At 48.7% G+C, this 24,599-nt stretch overlaps 1 protein-coding gene across 1 annotated transcript in view; it reads left to right on the forward strand.

The window, feature by feature from the left end:
* RBM46 (RNA binding motif protein 46) overlaps positions 1–24,599 on the forward strand; it is a gene marked incomplete at its 3' end in the record, with an annotated part of 114,657 nt that overhangs the window by 81,341 nt on the left and 8,717 nt on the right. Inside the window, exon 3 of the mRNA XM_082243933.1 lies at positions 19,864–20,643. Within this exon, the coding sequence (XP_082100059.1) occupies positions 19,864–20,643 (780 nt within the window). The remainder of the gene's footprint in view (positions 1–19,863; positions 20,644–24,599) is intronic.

Raw genomic sequence — 24,599 nt, forward strand, 5'->3', positions numbered from 1 at the left:
AATTTCGGCACTTTTAACCTATTTTCGGCCGAAATGGGATAGGCTCATTTTCGGCCGAAAATTTAGGTGGCCGAAATTTCGGTGCATCCCTACTTTTCGCCATGAGGCGTCGGTGCTACAAGTTTGCAAGGCGGCAACTTGGTCGTCTGTGCATACCTCTTCAAAATTCTACAAGACAGATGTGCTGTCATTAACAGATGCTTCTTTTGGCCACAAGGTTTTGCAGGCTGCAGTTTGAGAGACCCCCCTTTTTTGGTTCCTCTTTGAGGGTTCGTTGTTTCGGGGGAACTCCTGTTGTTTCTGGTTGAGCTCTGTTTTACCTGGTTGGCTACGTTTGGCCATTGGGGCATTCAGTTTCTTTGTTCCTATCTTGTTCCCACTCCTCATATTTTTACTGCTTTGGGACATACCTATAGACTATGATTAAGCAGAGCTTAAGAACTTATCGTAAAAAAATTTTCTCTTAAGTTCATCAACAGACACAGCACCCGCCCCTCTACTTTTGAATTATGGGGTCTTTTTCTGTCACTGCTTGCAACACAACTGTTTGAGTATAGCAGAGCGTGATGTTTTATGCTTGCTGGGACAGCCCCTATAGGCGTGGACAAGCTTTTTTTCTGCCTTGGGCCTATCCCCAGTGGGAGGAGCATAACCCATATAGTCTATGATTTAGCAGAGCTGCGTCTGCCAATTAACTTGAGAGAAAAGGATTTTACAGGACGTTCTTACAAAAATCCATTTTTTTTTTACCTAAAAGCAAAACGCTATGTGTGACAGAAAACTAACATTGCATATCACCCTGAACACACCATATCAAATTAAAACATGGTGGTGGTAGCATCATGTTGTAATGATGCTTTTCTTCAGCAGGGACAGGGAAGCTGGTCAGAGTTGATGGGAAGATGGATGGAGCCAAATACAGGGCAAACTTGTTAAGGTCTGCAAAAGACTGGGGTGGAGGTTCACCTTCCTACAGGATAACGACCCTAGACATACAGCCAGAACTACAATAGAATGATTTATGTTTCAATAATTTAGAAACAAAACATAGAAACAAAACATAGAGATGCATTACATAATAAATTGAACGTTACATAAGAGAGTGTAGAGTTACAGTTGACCACACAAAGAGGCGTCAGCCTGCAACCGTACCCCTCATGTCAAATGGGGGCTACCTACACCTGTAGTAGCAGGTGACCGCAACTATGATAGAGTGAAAATTCTTCCAAAGAGAAGTTGTCATAGTTGCAATGCAAAAAAAGGAGATGAACACCCCAGAGAAGCGCTCTATTGTGCTTTCCGACCTGAGGAGGCTGTGTGCTCATATATGTTTCCTCCAGGAGACCCATTTCCGTGCTGACGGGATCCCCAAACTTCAAAATCGCAGATTCCCGATGGTCTACCAAGGTTGCTTGCCTGAATCCTAGACAAAAGGGGTTAGTATCTTGATTGGCAACTCTGTGCCCGGGGTATTTTCGGACCGCTTATGTGATGGCTCGTGTAGAGCGCTGTTTGTGAAAGGTATGATCGGACCTAACGTGGTGACGTTGTTCAACCCTTATCTTCCGAACCAAATTGGCTTCCTCCACCCAATTCTGACGAACTTGCGGGAGTTTGTGTTACGGAACCATGAACCAGACGTACAACAACAGATAAGTGAAAATAAGAAAGCTTTATTGAAAAACAAGCTGTAAAGCAAAAGTCCAAACGGATGGCGAAACTGATGCAGAGTCTTTTGCAAAGCCAGGGGTCAGGAACCAGCAGGGTAGTCAGACGAAGCCAGGATCAGGAACCAGCAGGGTAGTCAGACGAAGCCAGGATCAGGAACCAGCAGGGTAGTCAGACGAAGCCAGGATCAGGAACCAGAAGCAGCAGCAGTCTTAGAAGCATGTGAACACAGGAGGACCAAGCAGGGAACTGAAGCCACAGACCTCCTATATATATGAGCTAGGCATCCAGCTCCTCCCAGTGGGAAGGAGGAGCCGCAGGGTGGGAGGCTACAAGAAACCCAGAAACCAAGATGGCCGCCAGCACATGTCAAACGAAGGAGAACAGCAAGAAGGTAAGACCATGACAGTACCTCCCCCTCAAGGGCCCCTCCTCCGCGGAGTAAAGAACGGTTTCTGAGGGAAGCGTGCGTGGAAGGCTCGGAGCAAGGCAGGAGCATGGACATCTGCGGAGGGAACCCAGGAACGCTCCTCTGGACCATAACCACGCCAATGAACCAAAAACTGCACCCGACCGCGGACCAGGCGTGAGTCCAGGATATTGCTCACCTCATACTCCTCACGATTGCCCACTCGGACCGGACGAGGCCGAGGAACCGAGGAAGTGAAACGATTACACACCAGTGGCTTCAACAGGGAGACATGAAACACGTTGGAGATCCGCATGCCAGGAGGAAGCGCAAGGGCATAGGCTACCGGGTTTACCCTGCGAAGCACTCGGAAGGGACCAACAAAGAGAGGCGCCAGCTTGGGAGTGGGCACTCGAAGGTTGAGGTTGCGGGTGGACAACCATACACGGTCTCCGGCCTGGTAGGAAGGAGCAGGCGCTCGTCTGCGATCAGCCTGGAGTCTCTGGCGCTGCGCAGAGACCTCAAGGGACCTCTGGATCTGTACCCAAGAAGCACGTAGGACGGAAAGGTGATCCTCCACAGCCGGAATATCCTGGGGAGAGAATACCTCCGGTAACACGGCAGGTTGGAACCCATAGTTGGCCATGAAGGGAGACGTCCCAGAGGAAGAGTTCACCGCCGTGTTCCTGGCAAACTCAGCCCAAGGCAGGAGGTCAACCCAATTGTCTTGGTGATCGGAGACATAGCAACGAAGGAATTGCTCCAAGGCCTGATTGGATCGTTCTGCGGCCCCATTGGACTGAGGGTGGTAGGCCGAGGAGAAGGAGAGATGAATCCCCAACTGGGAGCAAAAGGCACGCCAGAACCTGGACACAAACTGACTCCCCCGATCCGACACAATCTCCTTGGGCAAACCGTGCAACCGGAAGACCTCCCTGGCAAAAATCGTGGCCAACTCCTGTGCAGAGGGTAACTTCTTGAGAGGAACACAGTGGCACATTTTGGAAAACCGATCCACAATCATGAGAATGACCGTATGGCCTCGGGATGCAGGGAGGTCCACAATGAAATCCATCCCCAGGTGTGACCAAGGGCGCTCCCCGGTGGCTAAGGGTTGCAGAAGGCCCAACGGAAGGTGCCGAGGAGACTTACTCTGGGCACAAACGGAGCATGCCGCTACATATGCGGCGATGTCGGAACATAGGGAAGGCCACCAGAACAGACGTGAAACAGCCCAGGACAGCTGATTCTTTCCAGGATGCCCCGCGGTCTTGGAGTTATGGTAGGTTCGCAACAACCGAGTGCGCAACTCCTCAGGCACAAAACATCTGCCGTTGGGTCTCCCAGAGGGAGCACCAGATTGAGCCGCCAAAATCTGCTCACCCAGGGGAGAGGTCAGGCTGGTGCGAATGGCGGCCAGGATCTGATTCGGAGGTATGACCGAAGTCGGAATCGACTCCTCCCTGGACAGGTCGGAGTACTGCCGTGATAAGGCATCCGCCCTGATGTTCTTGGAACCGGGTAGGTAGGAGACCACGTAATTAAAACGTGACAAGAACAGAGCCCATCTGGCCTGACGTGGTGTCAATCTCTTGGCCTCAGAGAGGTAGGTCAGATTCTTGTGGTCCGTCAGGATGAGGACCGGAACCACCGAACCCTCGAGCAAGTGCCTCCATTCTTTAAGAGCCTGCACGATGGCCAATAACTCCCTGTCACCAATCTGGTAGTTGCACTCCGCGGAAGACAGTTTCCGGGAGTAAAACCCACAAGGAAGCAGAGGACCCTCTGGTGTTCTACGCTGAGACAGAAGGGCGCCTACTCCCATCTCTGACGCGTCCACCTCGAGGACAAAGGGCAACCCAGGGTTGGGATGCGACAGAATCGGAGCTGACACAAAGGCGGACTTTAGAGCCTCACAAGCTCGGATGGCCTCGGGCGGCCAGACCTGGGAATTACTGCCCTTCCTGGTCAGATCCGTGAGAGGCTTGGCTAGCATGGAAAAGTCCCTGATGAACTTCCGATAATAATTGGCGAAGCCCAAAATGCGCTGCAGGGAGCGAAGACCACTGGGCTGGGGCCACTGTAAGACAGCCGAAACCTTCTCAGGATCCATGGAGAACCCCTCAGCGGAAATGATGTAACCTAAGAAGGTTACCTGGGATCGGTGAAATTCGCATTTCTCAAGCTTACCGAACAGCTTGTTCTCTCGTAACCGTTGCAACACTCGTTTGACATCCAGAATGTGGGTCTCCATGGACTCAGAATATACCAAGATGTCATCCAAATAGACCACCACACACTGCTGCAACAGGTCACGGAAAACATCGTTGATGAATTCCTGAAAGACTGCGGGCGCATTGCACAGCCCAAAGGGCATAACCAAGGATTCATAATGACCGGCCCTGGTGTTAAACGCGGTCTTCCACTCATCGCCCGCCTTGATCCTTACGAGGTTATATGCCGCCCTCAGGTCGAGTTTGGTAAAGACCGTGGCCCCTTTAAGGCGATCGAACAGCTCGGAAATCAAGGGTATCGGGTAAGCGTTCTTGATCGTGATGCGATTGAGACCCCTGTAATCGATGCAAGGCCTCAACTCACCGCCCTTCTTTTTCACAAAGAAAAATCCAGCCCCTGCCGGGGACGAGGATTTGCGAATGTGTCCGTGTGAAAGCGCCTCCCTCACGTACTCCTCCATGGCCTCATTCTCCGCTACCGACAGTGGATAGACTTTGCCACGAGGAGGAACGGCACCAGATTGTAACTCGATGGCACAATCGTATGGGCGGTGCGGAGGTAGGGCAACCGCGCGCACCTTATCGAATACATCCCGGTACTCCTCGTATTCAGGGGGCAACAGAGAGTCCGAGGAAGTACACAGCAACTTGACAGGCCCATGGATGCAACTAGCCCCACACTGCGGTGACCACGAGAGGATCTCGGCCGATCTCCAATCGAAAATCGGATTATGCTTCTGGAGCCAGGGGTACCCCAAGACCACCGAGTAGTGTGGAGACAAAATAACCTGGAAGCAGACCGACTCTCTGTGGACGGCACCAATGGCTAACCCCACTGGAAGGGTCTCATGAGTCACGTGTGGCGGCAGAAGGGGTCTGCCGTCTATCGCCTCAAGAGCCAGAGGAGAACCTCGAGCCTGCAGAGGAATGGAATTGGCGGCAGCGAACACACTATCAATGAACAAACCACCAGCACCAGAGTCCACCAACGCCTGGGTCGTCACCGAGCCCCCGACCCAGGAGAGGACAACAGTGATCAGTGGTTTGTCAACACGGGAAACCGGGGACGAGGAGACTCCACCCAAGATCTGCCCCCGACAGGATCTCAGGTGCGAGCGTTTCCCAGACGGTTCGGACATGCCAACCGAAAATGCCCACCGAGACCACAGTACATGCATCGGCCCTCGCGTCTCCGGAGTACCCTCTCCCCCTCGGACAGGCGAGCAAACCCCAGCTGCATGGGTTCACCCCCAGACAAGTCATCCCCAGGAGGCGTGGGAGGAGAGGGAGGCACGGGTGGGACAACAAAGGTAGGCGCCAATCTGTTGGGAGGCCTCCGCAGACTCTCCTTAAAGGAAGGTCTCTCCCTGAGTCTGGTGTCAATCAAAATCAGGAAAGAAATAAGAGACTCGAGCTCCACTGGTAGGTCCTTAGCTGCAACCTCATCCTTCAAGGCATCCGAGAGACCATGAGAGAAAGCAGCGACCAGAGCCTCATTATTCCAGCCCACCTCTGCTGCCAGGGTACGAAACTCAATGGCGTATTCAGCTACGGATCGTGAACCCTGTCTGATGGACATAAGGAGCTTCGCAGCAGAAGCAGCACGAGCCGGCACATCGAATACCTTCCGAAGAGAAGCAACAAAACCGGAAAACTCAGCAACCACCGGATTGTTGTTCTCCCATAAAGGGCTGGCCCAGGCCAAGGCCTTGTCCGAGAGCAGCGAGATTAAGAAGCCCACCTTTGATCTCTCAGTAGGAAAGGCATGTGGCAGCAACTCGAAATAAATGCCCACCTGGTTAAGGAAACCTCGGCACTGAGTTGGCTCTCCCCCAAAGCGCTGTGGAAGGGGGGCAGAACCGGACATACCCCGAAACACCGCAGGCGCAACAACAGGTGTCGGGGTAGACTCTGGCGCAACAACCGGAGCGGCAGTAGGAGCGGGCCCAGGAGCGACAACCGACCCATCGGCAACGGGAGCGAAATGAGCCGTGCGTTCAAGCAGGGTTTGCAACGCCACGGCGAACTGACCCAACAGGTGATCCTGCTGATCAAGTCTGGCAACCAGCGAGGGTAGTGAGGATGGCCCTGTACCGTCAGAATTCATGGCCTGTGGTACCGTGCGTTCAAGCAGGGTTTGCAACGCCACGGCGAACCGACCCAACAGGTGATCCTGCTGATCAAGTCTGGCAACCAGCGTGGGTAGCGAGGATGGCCCTGTACCGTCAGAATTCATGGCTTGGTCCTAATGTTACGGAACCATGAACCAGACGTACAACAACAGATAAGTGAAAATAAGAAAGCTTTATTGAAAAACAAGCTGTAAAGCAAAATTCCAAACGGATGGCGAAACTGATGCAGAGTCTTTTGCGAAGCCAGGGGTCAGGAACCAGCAGGGTAGTCAGACGAAGCCAGGATCAGGAACCAGCAGGGTAGTCAGACGAAGCCAGAATCAGGAACCAGCAGGGTAGTCAGACGAAGCCAGGATCAGGAACCAGAAGCAGCAGCAGTCTTAGAAGCATGTGAACACAGGAGGACCAAGCAGGGAACTGAAGCCACAGACCTCCTATATATATGAGCTAGGCATCCAGCTCCTCCCAGTGGGAAGGAGGAGCCGCAGGGTGGGAGGCTACAAGAAACCCAGAAACCAAGATGGCCGCCAGCACATGTCAAACGAAGGAGAACAGCAAGAAGGTAAGACCATGACAGTTTGGTACAGGCCAGGTCATCCTGGGTGGGGACCTGAACTTTGTCATGGACCAGGAGTGTCGCACGTCTCGTACGCCTCCCTGCGGCACCTCCGGAGGAGCTTCTATGCGTTACAGTTAGTGGTCGTTTGGAGGCTTCTATACCCGGATAGGAGAGACTATACCTTCTATTCACTGCCTCACGACTCATATACGCGCATTAATCTTTTCCTCAAAATGCAGTCCCTCCTGACTAGGGTGCTTTCATCCTCGATCGGCTCAGTCACCTATTCTGACCATGCCCCAGTTTTGATGGACCTGGACCTCCAGCTGCCTGTCCGGGCTCAATGGAATCGGAAACTTAGCGATTCCCTTTTGCAGGACGCGAGGGTCTTCTCGGAAGTCTCCACCGAGCTTCGACAATTTTTCTCAACTAATGTGGCCCCTGAAATCCCTCCCCTGGCGATATAGGAAGCCCACAAGTGTTTTCTGCGAGGTACCCTCTTAAAAAGGAAAGAATTCAACAGATGTCGGAGTTGTACGCTAAGATTGAGGTTTTGGAGACGTCCCACAAGCAGTCCAGGGCCAAGGCCATGTTAGGAGAACTCACGATGTGACGCGAACAACTTCGTACTCTGGCCTTATCCAAGGCAAAGGCTCTCTTGGTCAAGTGCAGACGCACTTTTTATGAACATGGGGACAAATGTGGGAAGATTCTAGCCCAGGCCCTCAAGAACAAACAGGCCTCATCTTTTATTCCAGACATCCTCGCCTCCACGCGTACCAAGGTGACCTCTATTGAGGTGATAGCCGAAGTCTTTTGGGACTACTACGCCTCGCTATACAATCTACCTGGTCAGGGCACAGTAGCTGCGGATCGGAAACGGCGCACGGCTATTCAGGCCTACATACAGGACTCGGGGCTCCCACGCCTTGCAGAGGAGGCCTTGCTGTGTTTGGAGGATCCCTTGACGCAGGAGTAATTTGCGAAGGTGCTGTCCAGCTCTAAATCGGCAAAACCCTGGGGCCCGATGGCTAATCTATATCATACTATAAAAAACTCAGGGATATTCTGGCTCCCCATTTTTTAGCGGCGTACAATTCTCTGGGGGAGGGGTCGGTACTCCCTGATGATGCTGCGGGCTCACATAGCTGTGCTGGTGAAGGAGGGGAAGGATCCGTCGCTCTGCCAAAACTATCGCCTGATCTTGTTGCTAATCGTAGATCTTTAGCTTTTTACGAAAATTCTGGCGACGTGCTTGGCTGCCTACATGCCCTAATTGATTCATTCTGATCAGATGGGCTTTGTCCCTACGCGTGAGGCGAGGGACAATACAACCAAGGCACTTAACTTGATTCACGCTGCCAACACTAGGAAAACTCCCATGCTCCTCCTGTCCACGGATGCTGCGAAGGCTTTTGACAGGGTGGACTGGGTCTTCCTGTCGGAAACCATGCGTCACCTCGGTCTGGGGCAGAGGATGCTGCATTGGATTGCGGCTCTCTATTCACACCCTTCAGCTTGAGTCAGGGTTAATGGCTTTCTTTCTCCCTCCTTTGACAGGGATAGGAAAGTCGACCAAGCTTGCAAAGCCACTTGGACAGTGGGAGGTAGAATACGGGGTTGCCATTGTTTTAGGCGTTGAGAAAGAAGGAGCGCATGCAGGTTTTTGCCTGGTACTCCATCTGCCTCAAGGGAAGTCCACAAAGGGTTAGAGGATCCACCAAGCCAATGTTTTAGTTAGGCAAGGACCGAAGCTAGGTAGTAGTCCCTAATGACTACATGGTTTAGCCCACCCGCTTTCCTATGCTTAGTGAGTTTGCGAAATGTGCAGCGGGATCTCTTGCTCCACAAGAATTGATTTATTAGAGATTGGGTTTTATTGAGGTAGGCAAGTGGGACCAATATGGGAAGAGTCCTAAAGAGGTATAAAAGTTGTGGTAAGATCATCATTTTGAAGGCGACCAGCTGCCCCATCCATTGCAATTTTGTTTTTGATATAGCCGTTTGGCGCGCAATTTATCCAGAAAGGGGAGTTAGTTTGTTTTAAACAAGTGAGCAGTGTTGCTAGTAAGAGTAATGCCCAGGTATTGGATCCCGTCGTCCCTCCAACCAAAGGGGAAGGAAGAGGTTAGGGCCTTCCTGTCTTCAGGGTTGATTCCTAGGTCCATAATATATGATTTAGTGGCATTTCGTTTATAATAGGAGACCCTCTGGAAGAAAAGTAGTGTCTCATACATGGCAGGAAGGGAAGTTGTGGGATCTGACAACATCAAGACCACATCATCCGCAAATAGGCTGATGACATGCTTCTCGTTGAAGCCCCGGATGTTAGGGTGGGATCGTATATAAGAGGCAAGCGGTTCTATCATGAGGTTAAAAATAAGGGGTGAAAATGGTTACCCCTGCCTCTTGCCATTTGTAGTATGAAAAGGATGTGACAGCATTCCACATACACCCGGGCAGAGGGAAATGTGTAGAGCGCTAGTATTGAGGCGAGTATCGGGCCCGAGAACTAGAAGCCAAACCTCTGCAGGGCCGCCCTCAAGTAACCCCAGTGCACTCGGTCAAACGCCTTCTCTGCTTCCAGGGCCAGGAGCAGAGAAGGCGTTTTTGTTCTGCTGGCGAGGTGTATAATGTTAACAATTGAATGATTTAGATCAAAGCATATCCATGTGTTAGAATGGCTCAGTCAAAGTCCAGACCTAAATCCAATTGAGAATCTGTGGCAAGACTTGAAAATTGCTGTTCATAGATGCTCTCCATCCAATCCGACAGAGCTTGAGCTGTTTTGCAAAGAAGAATGGGCAAAAAGTTCACTCTCTAGATGTGCAAAGCTGGTAGAGACATGCCCAAAAAAAAGTTTCAGCTGTAATTGCAGCCAAAGGTGGTTCTACAAGTACTGACTATGTATAGTCATATATTCAGTCAATATGACTGAATACAAAGGCACGCCACACTTTTCAGATATTTATTTGTAACAGATTTTGAAAACCATTTAACATTTTCCTTCCACTTCACAATTATGTGCCACTTTGTGTTGGTATATCACTTAAAATTACAATAAAATACATTTACGTTTTTGGTTGTAATATGACAAAATATGTAAACTTTCAAGGGGTATGAATACTTTTTTAAGGCACTGTATTCATCTCACAGGCAGTTTAAGGAGCGTTGCCAGACGCAACATGAATATCTAGACAACACATCCAAAACTCTCATTAATTCTATAGGTGCATTTAATACACTTTAAGGCTGCTTTAGAATTCAATGCCTGTCTGAAAGAGCCCTTACCTTTTTTCTTCAGCAAGTTTTCTATTTCCCACACCCTTTCAGATGGTTAAGTTCCAACCTCAGTTTCGGTACTGCGATTAGAGCAATAAAGGGTTATTTAAATTCCACACCAATCTGTGGTTGGATAGTGAAGCAAATGAATGATAAGGTTAGCCCTGTGGTCTCCTCTCCACATCTCTGTGCACTCTGCAATGCAGCAGGAATAACTTAAAGAATTGCCCCTTCCTCCCTTCCTAGTGCAGAAAAGCAGAGCAGGCTAGTATGATCGGCTGAAGTATTATTGAAAAATACCGCTTTAGTCCTGCTAGTAGTTTAGTAACACATTACTGTATGTAAGCAAAGATTTACTTCAAGATACTTTTAATGAATAAGGCCCAATGTATTCAGCTTTGTATAACTGCAGACTGCTCTAGAATGATGTCTAGGCCTCTAGGGTGTCTGTTTAAATGTTAATTTATAGTAAATTGCAAGTGCATCAGGTTCCATCTGGCGATCTAACCCCACAACTGCCAGAGAGAATAGTTTTTTGCCAAGCATCCAATGAGTTCCCAACCCCTGGATCTAGCACACTTTAGAGCTTTAGAGGCCACTTGTCACTTGTACTAGATATTGCTGCACACCTGATTGTCCCCTGTTGCTAGGGACATGTCTAAAGCAAACATGAGGCCTTGTCATTCCACAGTGTTTGAAAAAAATGAAAATAGTGCGCTTGCAAATCCCATACAAATAAGGTTGTATATAGACAAATCAATCATAAAAACATATATGATAACTGATAAACCACACAAAGTTGATTACTAACAACACAATGTGCAAAAAAAAAAAAGTCCACACAAATGAGCAATCCCCTTAAGGAATGCATAGATGTAATAAAACACAAGAAAGTATTTTGTGAAATAAATTAAGTAAAGTGTCTTCCAATCTTGCCGGTGTGAGACAACAAATCCATGACACACAAATAAGTGAAATAGCCCCTTACCAAATGGCAATAGGAGCCAGGTGTAACATAATCACATAAAAAGCTTGTCTGGTGTCACCCAGGTGATAATTATAGCTTCTTACCAGAATTAAAAAGAGGGTAGACCTTGAACCTCTGTAGGTATATGGATGGTGTATAGAGAGTGCCCAGGATCAGCTCCAGACCATGGAGAATATGGTATCTTTCCCTTCACTGGGGCGTATCAAAAATCCCATCTGAAGCTGAAGAGAACTGTCTCTTGTTTAGCTCCCCCAAGGTGGAAAAGAAATTGCCAATAGTGCATTACCCTTAAAATACACTTTATTAAATGCGATAAAACACTTACATGGCATCAGATGAAAAAATACAGACAAAGGTTCCTGTGGGAAAATGTGGCTGCCTGCAGTGCAGTCCACATGCCGTGACGGCGTAGCAGCTCCCCAACGCGTTTCTCCTTATTAGGCATCAGCTGGGACTGGAGCAGTAGCATGCGCCTTCACTTACAGTATAAATATACCCTCAGTGAAGAGAACTTCCGATCGGCGCTCTGGCGGGACACGGAAGTAAAGAGAATTTCAACTTCCTGTTTATCTCAGCCAATCTACTAGGATCATCCTTCACATCAGAACACGTGAAATGGGATCTAATTGTAAAAATGGTAAACAGTCTCATACAAGTTGTCGATCAGACTAAAAACAATATATATGCTTAAAAAGAATAACTTTTATTTAAAAAGACACTCCATGCGCCTGGGCTTGATATATTCATAATCCACCACTTTTTATTCCACAGTGTTTGACCGGATTATACAGAGCACTTTTTTAGCATGTGCTGGTTGCTGTGTTGATGGTATCTCAGCGATTTACTCTTTTGTGCCTGTCTTGCTGCCATGGAATTGCACCCTGCAGCCCTGCAGAGTCAACTTCTGATCTCTCCATGGCCTTAAAATCAGCAGGGGCACCGGTCACAGTGACCATCTCTGATTCAGAGAGTCCCTATATTCTTTGTTTGTGATAACATTGCTTTTGAGAAATCTCAGAGGCCATTTTGGCTCTATATCCACTATTTGAGATATTCCTGGAAGCACCCTGAAGGGTCCTGGACACTGGAGCATCTGATGGAACTGTTTCTCCTTGAGAAAAAATGTTATCTTATGCTGGTCTACAGAATTTACAGTAGGTATGGCAGTGTCCAGTCCTCTTATAGAACAAAAATGGGGGTTACCCCTAAAAGCTTGTAAAGCATGCCCAGACCCTAGTACCCTGGTGTTTTCTATGTGAGGATCGAGATCGCTGCACAGAACGTGTCTGCAGCGATCTCGATCCTAAAAGCTTGTAAATCCTAAAAGCTTACCCCTAAAAGCTTGTAAAGCATGCCCAGACCCTAGTACCCTAGTGTTTTCCATGTGAGGATCGAGATTACTGCAGACACGTGCTGTGCAGAGATGTTCTGGGCCTTCCTGGTGCATCTTTGGTGGGGTGTTGAGTCTGAGGAGACTCTCTCTCTCTCTGCTGGGGGTCTCTGTGCGTTTTGTCTGACCTCTTGGGGACGCTATAATGCAGTGGGACATATAAAAAAAATTTTTTTTTTCAATTTTTGTTGAGGTGTTCCCCTTGTGCAACATGGAACATTTTTCCCCATCTGACCCCCTCAAGGAGGCCGCAGGGCCCTTCGAATTCCAGCTATCCATAGATGCACTGTCAGCGGTATTGGAATCCTTTATATCCTGGGTTGAGGTGGCCTGTAAAGGAAGGGGTGCCAAAAAACGCCCCCCTCCTATCCCTGCCTCATCTGATGTGTCAGATTCTGAATCTGATTCAGCCACCGCAGATGTGGGCCTCCCTGCAGGGTCTACTACCTCACGCCCTGTCTCCTCTGATAGTGTGGATGACGCCTCTCCCTCCGCCACCATGCAAGAAAAGGCGCTGGTGGACGCACTAGTTGTATCTGTGCATGAGACCCTGAAAATGGAGGACGCAGCTGCGACTGAGGCGCAAGTTACTTTTGGCACTCACAGGTAATCCAGAGCCGTTCAGGTTTTCCCCCTTCCTGCATATTTTGACAACATGGTCAAAAAAGAGTGGGACTGCCCAAAGCGTCCCCCTGGTGTGCCTAAGGGGATAACTAGGCGCTACCCCTTTGAAGAGTTTGTGGTTAAAAATTGGACTGTGCCACCTACGGTGGATGCTCCGGTCTCCAGACTGAATAAAGCAACCATGATAAAATGCTGGTCTGTGGATCAGACTTCTAAGAAGGCTTTGACTGATCTACTCTTTCAGAGTGATCGCCTGTTTGGGGCTATCCTTGATGATATTATCAAAGGTCTTACAGGGGGTTAGAGTACCTTTCTCCCACAAGCTAACAAGGGTAAGGACCCTCGTTGCAGAGGGTGTCCCTCCTTTTCAGCACACAAAAAGTTTTGTTCGCCCCTCAGGAACGAGTGATAAAGGATCAAAGTCTTTCAAGCCTCCTCCGGTGGCTCCAAGCGACGCTGGTCTGGAAAACAGAAATCAGGTTTCTCCAGACCTGCGGATAAGGCCCCTTCGGCCTGAAGGTCGCGCCCTCACCCGTATCTGGGGTGGGGGACATCTTTGCTGGTTTCCGGATTTGTATCTATCCCGGATACAAGACAAGTGGGTGCATGAGGTCATACGGTCTGACTACAAGATCGAGTGTCGATCTGTCCCTCTGGTAAGGTTTTTCCTTTCCAATGTGCGACTGTCCCCGGATTGCTTACAGGCTCTCTTTGGGGCGGTACAGGACCTGGTACAACAAGGAGTAATCGTTCTGTTTCCGTTCTCGAAACCTTTTGAGGGGCTTTTACTCAAACCTGTTTAGGGTCCCAAGGAAGGTGCAAGGTGCGCCCAATTCTAGACCTGAAGGCACTGAATTGCTTTGTACAAGTTAAAAAATTCAAGATGGAATCTATTCGCACGGTGGTGGCCTCCCTACACCAGGGGGATTTCCTGGCCTCCATAGACATCAAAGATGCCTAACTTCACATCCCAATATGTGCAAGACATCAACGGTTTCTGCTTTTGCCGAGGGAATTTCACACAAGAATACTCCAGTAGGAAATTCTTCTCAAATGGAACAAGGATCCAAGTTCTCTGGACAATCAGATCCAGTTGAGCCAGGTGACCAGGGGGTCCCTGTTATGGTGGCTTCGGTCCCCGACACTCAAACAAGGAAAATCCTTCCTCCCCATATATTGGACAGTGATCACCACTGATTCCAGTCTGTCCTGGTGGGGAGGTGTTCTCGACAAGCTTTCTGCTCAAGGGGTTCTGGTGCTGAGAGCCATCAGGCTTTGCCTAAGCCACTGGACGGAGCACCTTCGGGGCTGTCCAGTGCGCATTCAATCGGACAATGCCATGGCTGTGGCTCATGTCAATAAGTGAGAAAAGCGACTTCTAGAAAGATCTATCATCGCCTGTGGAAGTCGTATATTGCGTAGTGTAAGTCTCTTGGAGCTCCTCCTCACTCTTACTCTGTGGCTCGGATCTTGGCTTTCCCTCACCAGGGTGTTGAGCAAAAATTGGCCTTGAGTACTATTAAGGGCCAGGTTTGGCCTTGGCAATTTTTTTCCAAAGGCCATTAGCCACCTATTCCCGGGTATGTAGCTTTATCTAAGGGGTGCAACACTTGGTTTACTCCGGTGCGGCCTCCGTTGCCACCTTGGGATCTCAATTTGGTGCTGTCGGTTCTCCAGAAACCGCCCTTTGAAAATATTCAGGACATTCCCTGCTTACCTTATCTCAGAAGGTGGCCTTCCTGGTGGCTATTACTTCTGCACACAGGGTGTCGGAACTGGCGGCGTTGTCCTGTCGTTATCCCTATCTGGTGGTTCACAGGAATAAAGTGGTACTTCATCCGGATCCGTCCTTCCTTCCGAAGGTGGTTTCCAGTTTCCATTTAAATGAGGACATTGTGTTACCCTCCTTATATCCTAAGCCCAAACATCCTAAGGAATTTGCATTGCATACTTTGGATGTTGTTCGGGCAATTAGGGTGTACTTGACGACTACTGAGTCTTTTCGAAAGTCAGATTCGCTCTTTGTTCTCATGGATGGACCAAAGAAAGGGCTGCCTGCGTCTGCTGCGACAATTTCCAGATGGATTAGACAGACAGTTGTGCAGGCTTATTCCATTAAGGGTCAGGTTCCTCCTTTCCCTGTTAAGGTGCTTTCTACTGGGGCGCTTAGTGCTTCCTAGGCTTTTCGCCATCAGGCATCTGTGGTTCAGGTTTGCAAGGCGGCTACCTGGTGGTGTGTTCATACTTTCACAAGGTGGATGTGCTGGCATCTGCAAATGCCTCCTTTGGCCGCAAAGTTTTGCAGGCTACTGTTTAAGGGTCTTTTTTGTTTCGCTTGAGGGTGTTTAATGTTTTTTCAGGTGGGTCTAATCTTGTTGTTCTGATTCTTATGTTGCCTGGTTGGCTGTGGTTCAGCCTTGGGGAATTATTTTCTGCTGTTCCCACCCCTCATGTTTTATGGCACTGCTTTGGGACTTCCCTACTGCTATTGAGAACAGAAGACTGCATCCATCAATGAACGATAGAGAAAATGGGATTTCTCTTACGCCCTCCGACAGTCGCAGCCCGTTCAGTAAGCCTTCACGAGTGGGTAATGGCGCCCTCTTCAGGAGTAAGCTAGGCAGTAAAAGGATTAGCAAAAAACTTTTACACTGAGATACACTTCTAGGAGGCCGTCCCTCAGACATTACCCAGGCACACTTAGTACTGATCTCCAGTTTCTTGCTGCCTAGCATCAGGAAGTGGTCTAGGTCTTACCAGCTGGGACCTATGTCTCCTCAGTTTTTTTTTTGTCTTTTTCTTTGAAAAAAGTTTTTTCTTTTATTTCTTTCATCACTCACTATCGCTAGTCAGGAGGATCCACGGAGGATTACAAGCGACAGCAGAGCTGGGCCTCGCACTGGATAATATAGATCCTTACGGTGTCCCAGCCTGCCAACGAGCGTGACAGGTCATGGTTACTCCCAGGCTTTGCCACGACAGTGCCCCTGAGGTTGGGGATGAGCCTGCGGAGAGCCACATCTTCGCCAGGATGTCTCGTCTTCAGAACGGCCGTGTGTTGCTAGCATCCCTTCCTGGCTGACGGCACCCCCACCTAGGGTGGGAGGTGTTCCATATCGGAGAGGAGCCTGCAGTCCTTGGTGTGGTGAGTTACACTACCCTTCTGTCCCTGGGACTGTTGCCTGTGGGGGTGTTCTGTGGGCCCACTCCTAGGGGAAGGCAGAAAACATACAGTCTCTGTAATGTCCCCCTCCCTGGCCGGTATGACAGCCCCTACCTCCCTGCCCCAACTGGGAGCACTCTGCGGTGCACACTGCCTGAAGGGGGGGGGGTGTGGGGGCTTGTTACAGTCTGAGGGGTGCCTCTGAGGTGTCCCCACGGTGGCCAGTTTTCCTGGGTTTATGCTGACTTGGCGCCATTTGTTCGGCCGCCATTTTGGGTGAGGGCAGGTTTCTGGCCTTATTGTGTGGGCAGCAGCCATTTTAAAAAACTCCTTTTGGCGCCGGTTTGGGCTCCATATTTGTTTTGGGCGGCCGCCTAGTAAGGGCAGCGGCCATTTTGTGAGTGCTTTTTCCCATTCACTTTTTCATAGGCATTCATTACACTGTGGCTCAGGGCATGGATCAGCCTCTAGTGCGTGAGGTCACTTCCTCTTTTTCTCTTTCCTTCACTGCAGCAGTGTGTGTGAGGTGGTAATGTAACTGACACTGTAGGGCTGATTTTTGGCTGTTTTTGGGGCATTTGCCTACAAACGCTGTACTTTCTCTGTTGTTTTAGTAGTTTTAAAGGGGTCCCCACTGGCGGTGCAGTTTTGCGGTGTGGACCGCGGGAACCTCCATTTTAAAGAGTCCCAAAAATATTTTTTTATGCTAAATGGAGTCCCAGGATAACAAGTTCCCCGCAGACTTGGTTGAGGCTTCAGGAGCTCCTGAATCCTCTTCCATGACCTCTTTATCCACTGCACTTGTGACATTGGCGTCCAAGGTTGATCTGCTGATGTCTAAACGCTCTGCTTAAAAACGGCCGATGCCCTGTCAGTCTTCTGACTCAGCCTGAAATGGTTGCCACGGACAATGTCCCCCCTGAGGGGTCCCAGTCCTCTCATTCGGATGGGGAGGAAGAGATGTCCTCCTCCACTGTGGCGCGGGAACGCGCTACAGTGGATGCACTTATTAGTTCCGTCAAGGAGACTTTAAATCTTGATGATGAACCCACCCAGTCAGGTAAGCGGGTGTCCTTCAGGTCAGATTTTTCCCTGCCCCGAGGAGTTTCACGAAACCGTCAACGACCAATGACGTTGCATCAAGCATATGCTGACGGTGCCTAAGCGGTTTCAATACTGTTATCCTTTTACGGATCCAGTCGACAATCGCTGGACAGTGTCACCAAAGGTAGACCACACTGTTTCTCGGTTGAATAAATCCACTTTGATGCCCGTAGAGGACTCACCGGTGTTTAGGGATCCGGCGGATAGTCGCGTGGAGACGCTTTCCCGTCACATTTATTTGGTGGCGGGCTCCCTGCTTAAACCTGTGTTCGCTTCAGTGATGTTTTCTCAAGCGGTCACGGAATGGTCCAAGGTGCTTAGGCACACTTTAGTGGTGGAGTCGGCCTCTCCGACTGCCCTTGACCTGGTGGATCAGATGGCCCAGGCCGTGATGTACCTATGTGACGCGGCCTTGGAGGAAGCTCCCTTGGTCGCAAGGTTATCTGCGGTTGGGGTAGCAATCCGACGCATTATTTTGCTAAAAAGCTGGTCAGCCGACCACGCTTCCAAGAAGACTGTGTCTGATGTCCCTTATGTGGGTAATCGACTTTTTGGGGATACCTTAGATGAGTTGATCAAAGGTCAAAGTACCCTTTTGCCCCAAACCTCTAAAGGAAAATCACCCCGCACTAGACGGGGTCCTTCTTTCAAAGCTCATTGTGGGTCCTTTCGTGCCTCAGGGGCGCAGGAAAAAGGTAAATCCTTCAAGGCCTCAGGCGAATTGGCGGCTCTGTCTTGCCCCTCGTCTTATCTGGTTGTTCATAGGGATAAAGTGACCTTGTGACCCAATCAGTCTTTTCTCCCCAAGGTGGTCTCTGCTTTCCACCTCAACGATGATATTGTTTTACCTTCGCTTTGTGCGAAGCCCAAACATCCCAAGGAGTTTGCCTTGCATTCTTTTGATGTGGTCCGGGCGGTCAGGGTTTACCTGGCTGCCACGAAGTCTTTTAGGAAGTCTGATTCCCTGTTTGTCCTTCCTGAGGGACCTCGGAAGGGCTCGGCTGCATCCGCTGCATCCATTTCTAAATGGATCAGACAGTCTATTGTTCGGGCCTATTCTCTCAAGGGTCAGGTGCCTCCTTTCCCTGTAAGAGCCCATTCTACCAAAGCTATGAGTGCCTCTTGGGCGTTTCGACATCAGGCTTCTGTGGCTCAGGTGTGCAAGCCAGCGACCTGGTCGTCTGTGCACACTTTCACAAAACTCTACAAACTCGATGTGATGGCATCCTCGGATGCTTCCTTTGGCCGCAAGGCTTCGAGTGTGGCGGTTGATTGAAGAGGCGTGTTTTTTATGTCTCTTTTGGGGGTGTTTTTTGCTCTGGGTTAGCTCCTGTTGAGTTTCTGTTGCCCTGTTGGCTCAGTTTTTTCTTTGGCCTGGTTGACACGTTGCCTTTTCTGTAGGTTGCATCTTCCCACCCCTCACACCTGCACTGCTTTGGGACGTCCCACTCGTGAAGGCTTACTGAACGGGCTGCAACTGTTAGAAGACCTAAGAGAAAATAGAGTTTTTGTAAGAACTTGCAGTAAAACTCTTTTCTCTGAGTCCTCCAACAGTCGCAGCCCCCGCCCCTCTGAAATTCTTGTTTGGGGTTGATGCCTTCCTTTACTGCTTGCTACGAAACTGGAGATCAGTACTAAGTGTGCCTGGGTAATGTCTGATGGACAGCCCCCTAAAGATGTGTCTCAGTGTAAAAGTTTTTTGCTAATCCTTTTACTGCCTAGCTCACTCCTGCAGAGGGCGCCATTACCCACTCGTGAAGGCTTACTGAACGGGCTGCGACTGTCGGAGGACTCAAAGAAAATAGTTTTTTTATGGTAAGTCTTTTTTTGTCTTACCGTAAAATCCTTTTCTCTGAATTTCATTGACTGACGCAGTACCTGCCCCTCTATTATTGATTTGGATTGATATTGTTTTCTCTGACACTGCGTTGATACAAAACTGACATCCTATAGCAGGGAGATAAGGTATATACCCCCTGGGACTGCCCATAGGCATAGCCAGAACTTTTTTCTGCCTAGTGTCCTACTCCTGTAGGGGGCAGCATAACCCTACTGCTATTGAGAACAGAAAACTGCGTCCGTCAATGAACTTCAGAGAAAAGGATTTTACGGTAAGACAAAAATCCCATTTTACCCATTGTCTATTAATACAAATCCTGTGTCCTATACTATACTCTAAGATAAATAATTTACAGGTAAGCCAAATTTCCAATTTTTACAGTCATTATCTTTTTTGCATGTATTCATATATGTATGTTTAGATTTGCAATGGTTCTATCTAATATCATTGTCATTGCAATATCATTTTAGGAACTTTTCAGTTATGGGGTCATACTATTCAAGTAGACTGGGCAGACCCAGAAAAAGAAGTCGATGAAGAAACGATGCAGAGAGTTAAGGTCCTGTATGTAAGGAATTTGATGATATCAACTACAGAAGAGACTATTAAAGCAGAGTTTAATGAATTTAAGCCTGGGTCTGTTGAACGTGTCAAAAAGTTGAGGGACTATGCTTTTGTACATTTTTTTAATCGAGATGATGCCATTGCAGCAATTTCAGTAATGAATGGGAAATATATTGATGGAGCAAGTATCGAGGTCACTTTAGCTAAGCCTGCGACTAAGGATTCAAATTGGAAACAAAGAAATGAGCATTTGAGTCAGAATGCAGAAAGTTTGTTCTTGTTTGCAAATCAGGAGGAAGTATCTCAAAAGTCTATTGGAAGATCTTCAATTTTACCTGCCCCTCCTAGAGGCAGAGAAAGTCCAGTATGTTCTGAGCCTGAAAGAGTAACATATCCATTCTATCCTGGCACAAAGCTTAGCCCAATAAACATTCAGTCTTTAAAGCCTAATCATTTTCACTCTGCTGTGATGCATCTAGAGTACTACTGTTACAAAAATAATATGACATTCCCTGAATACTATTTGTACTCAGCTAAAAGCCAGGATGGAAAACTGCTTTTGATTTATAAAGTTGTACTTCCAACTATTGGTAATAATTCCCAGAGCTGCTTCTTACCTGACAGGCTATGCACCTCACTGGAAGATGCAAAGGAATTGGCAGCACAGATTACATTGATGCACTTGGGTAAGTTTAAAATGTTCACACTCTGTTTTTTAAAGGGTTGCCTGCTTTGAGCCAAGGAACAGTAGTTCCATTTCAACCTTACTAGTGGTTCTCACTTTCTTGAATTCTAGACTTTCTGGTTATTCTAGAGAAAGATACATTTTTAGTGCAAAATAATTAAGGAGGGTAGAAAGTAAACAAAAACACTTGTGTCTGCAGTTGTGATATATGTAGGGGAAAGTAGAACTTATACTAAAAAACATAGAATGTTGTAGTCCAAATATATTAGTTTGAACTCAACCCAAAACCAAATCTAGAGGTACACTGCAAGTCAAGCCACAAACAATCAATCTTTCCTTTTTTTTTTCTTCACCTCCAGAGACCTCAGATATCACATTGCTGATAACAAGATAAATATACCTTTTTTACCTGGTGAAAGTAGAACTGTGGTAATTGATATTACTATTGCTAGTAATAAATAAGGAGCTACAATTTATTTTAAACATTTACTACATAGTTCTGCAACTTAGGGTATTCTGTGGCTTTCTGAAATTTCCCTGTTACAAAATTCTGTCAGATGGGAAAACCAGGATTGCCAATGAGAAATAGAAAGTCACCTCCAGAGCAAACATAAGGAATATAACTCAAAGATAATTTTATTGTATATTGCCATGACACCATGCACTTCATGGTAGCATATTTAGTAGACTTTCTTAGAGAACAGCTGTTAATAAAGCCCATACACACGGGTTGAATGTCCCATCTCCCGACTCTCCATTTCTGAGGCTACATTCAGTTGATACAGTGCTCCCAGTGAACTTTATACACTGCTGTTAGTAAAGGTAATAGTTCTTTGGACCACCTTGGTCCAAACAAACTAAACTTCACTAAAAGCTGGAGATTGGCTTTAAAGTGAATCTTTCTTGGCTGAAAAAGTGGCTATATTCAACTTATTTCTCTTTCAATCATTGACGGACACAGCTCCTTATCTTAATGACTATATGGGTTATACTGCCCCCTACAGGAGTAGGACACTAGGCACACAACAACTTGACTACTCCCACTCTCTGCTATAGGTATTCAGTTTTTTTCTGCTTAGTCAGGAGTAAGGCCCTAGTTCCTTGCTGGGATCTCTGGTCCTGGCAATTTTTTCTTTTTTAATTAAATTTTTTTCCTCTTTTTATTATTTTGTTTCTGTGTGATCTACAATCAAGTGTCAGACTGGGTGACAACCTGGATAATCTAGATCCTTATGGAAACCCCAATTCTGACCAGCGAGCGCGTGCAGACCGCAGCCCTGCAGTAGGTCGGCCTCTACATAGCCCCACTGGACAAGGGCTGGCCTGCGAGTTAAACATCTCACGAGGGCGCATACGAACTGGCTTCAGCCTGAGTCGCATCATTTCCTCCTGACTGACAGCACCCACATTACGACGGAGCGGTGTTCCTGGTGTGGTAAGTAGCTGTCCCCCCTCTACCCCTGGAGGGTTTGGGGTGGACGTGGGCCCCTCCCTGGCAAGGTTGGGCTCCCTTCCCAGCCAGTCAGCGCCCCCCCTGTCTCTGTGGCCTATTGCAGGCCTTTACCACACCATCTGCTCAACCCAACCCCCCCGGCACCGTTGCCGGCGACCAAACGATCGGTCGTCGTTCCCCTTCCTGTTGGGATCGTCCACACACCCCGCATGCTCAGATAGTGGGGAGGATTCCTCTGCTCCTCTAGCCGCACATGAAAAGGCACTAGTGGATGCACTGATTGTATCAGTGCGGGAAACCTTAAAGATGGAGGATGCAACTAATGCAGCATCTGAGGCGGGGGTCACCTTTGGCACCCACAGGTCCTCCAAAGCAGCAAAGGTTTTCCCCTTTCCTGCCTTCTTTGACAATATTGCCACAAAACAGTGGGGTTGCCCAAAACGCACCTTTGCAGTCCCTAAGCACTTTGCTATGCAGTACCCCTATGAGGATTCCCTTCTCAAAAAATGGACGGTTCCTCCTGTAGTGGACTCCCTGGTTTCCAGGTTAAATAAAGCCACTGTAATCCCGTTTGAAGAGTCCCCGGTCTTCACAGATCCGGCTGATAGGAGGTCGGAGGCCCGTCATATGTTCACTGTGGTCGGTGTGACACTTAGACCAGTATTTACAATTGCCCTGGTGTCGCAACCTATGACAGAGTGGGCAAAACTTCTACGCCGGGACCTGGAGGGGGCCTTTTTTTTTCAGCTCACAAACAGCCTTTTTGTCCATCAGGGTCTCAAGACAAGGGATCTAAGCCCTTCAGGGTCTCCACCGGGGGTTCTAAGAGGTCTTGGTCTGGCAAGCTCTGAGGGGGTTCTGCCAGACCTGCGGACAAGACTTCCTCCGCATGAAGGGGCGCCCTCACCTGTATCTGGGGTGGGGGGGACATCTTCGCTGGTTTCTGGATCAGTGGACCTCCCTGATCCAGGACAAGTGGGTCCACAAAATAATTTGCTGCCTCTACAAGATGGGGTTTTCGATCGTACCCTCAGGAAAGGTTCTTCTCTTCCAACCTGCATACGTCCCCGGATCACTTAGGGGATCTCTATGGGGCAGTGCAAGACTTTTTACTTCAAGGGGTGATTGTTTCGGTTCTGATATCGGAACAGTTTCAAGGTTTTACTCAAACCTGGTTTACAGTTCCCAGGAAGGAAGGCAAGGTGCGTCGCATTCTGGACCTCAAGGCGCTAAACTGCTTTGTGCGGGTACAGAATTTCCGAATAGAATCCATTCGCATGGTAATGGCATCCCTACATCAGGGGGATTTCCTCACCTCCATCGACATCAAGGACGCTTACCTTCCCATCCCAATATGTGCCGCCCACCAGCGCTTCCTCCGCTTTGCCGTGGGCAAGGAGCATTATCAGTTTGTGGGGGTTACCCTTTGGTCTCCTCTCTGCTCCCCGGGTATTCACAAAAGTAATGGCCCTGGTTTTAGCATTGCTGCGTCAGCGGGGGATAGCGGTACTGGGGTATCTGAATGTTCTGTTTTTGCAAGCAGAGTCTTCGACTGTTCTGTTGGACAACTTGGAGATTACTCTGTGAACGCTGAAAGAGTTCAGTTGGATTCTGAATCTTTAGAAGTCTGCTCTGGTTCCGTCTACAGGTCTGGACTATCTGGGTCTGACGCTGGACTCGTCCTCAGCCAGAGTGTTTCTTCCTCAGGAAAAACTTCAGAAATTGCAGGAGGTAATTCAGCTTCTGCTGTCCAGCAAACCGCCAGCTCTTCGGACTTGCATGCGGGTGCTGGGCCTGATGGTGTCTACCTTCGAGGCAGTTCCGTTTGCTCAGTTCCACACAAGATCTCTGCAAAAGGAGATTCTGGTGAGATGGAACAAGGATCCTCAGTCTCTAGACAATTGATCCTGTTGAGTCGGAGTACGAGGATGTCCCTGGTTTGGTGGCTTTGTTCTCCAGTACTTTGTCAGGGAAAATCATTTCTCCCCCTGTCCTGGGCGGTCGTCACCACAGACGCCAGTCTGTCCAGATGGGGAGGCGTCCTCAGCACAGTGTGCGCTCAGGGGGTCTGAACTTTAGAAGAGTCCAGGCTACCCATCAATGTACTGGAGCTCAGAGCAATCAGACTTTGTCTGGATCATTGAACAAGTCATCTCCAGGGGTGTCCGGTACCTATTCAATCAGACAATGCCACGGCCGTGGCCTATGTCAATCACCAAGGGGGCACAAGAAGTGTCCTGGCGGCTCGGGAAGTAATCAGCGTTCTAGGGTGGGCAGAAAGATTAATTCAGCCCTCTCTGCTGTGCACATTCCAGGGGTGGAAAAATTGCAAACGGACTATCTCAGTCGACAGGTGTTAGAACAGGGAGAATGGTCTCTTCATCCGACGGTGTTTCATCTGTTGTGTCTCCGGTGGGGTACTCTAGGGCTGGATCTGTTGGCCTCTCGTCTCAAAAAGAGGGCTCAGAGGTTTGTGGCACAGTCTCGGGATCCTCTAGCTATCG

The sequence above is a fragment of the Pelophylax lessonae genome, assembly GCF_965119305.1.
Source record: "Pelophylax lessonae genome assembly, chromosome: 1".
Classification (NCBI taxonomy): domain Eukaryota; kingdom Metazoa; phylum Chordata; class Amphibia; order Anura; family Ranidae; genus Pelophylax; species Pelophylax lessonae.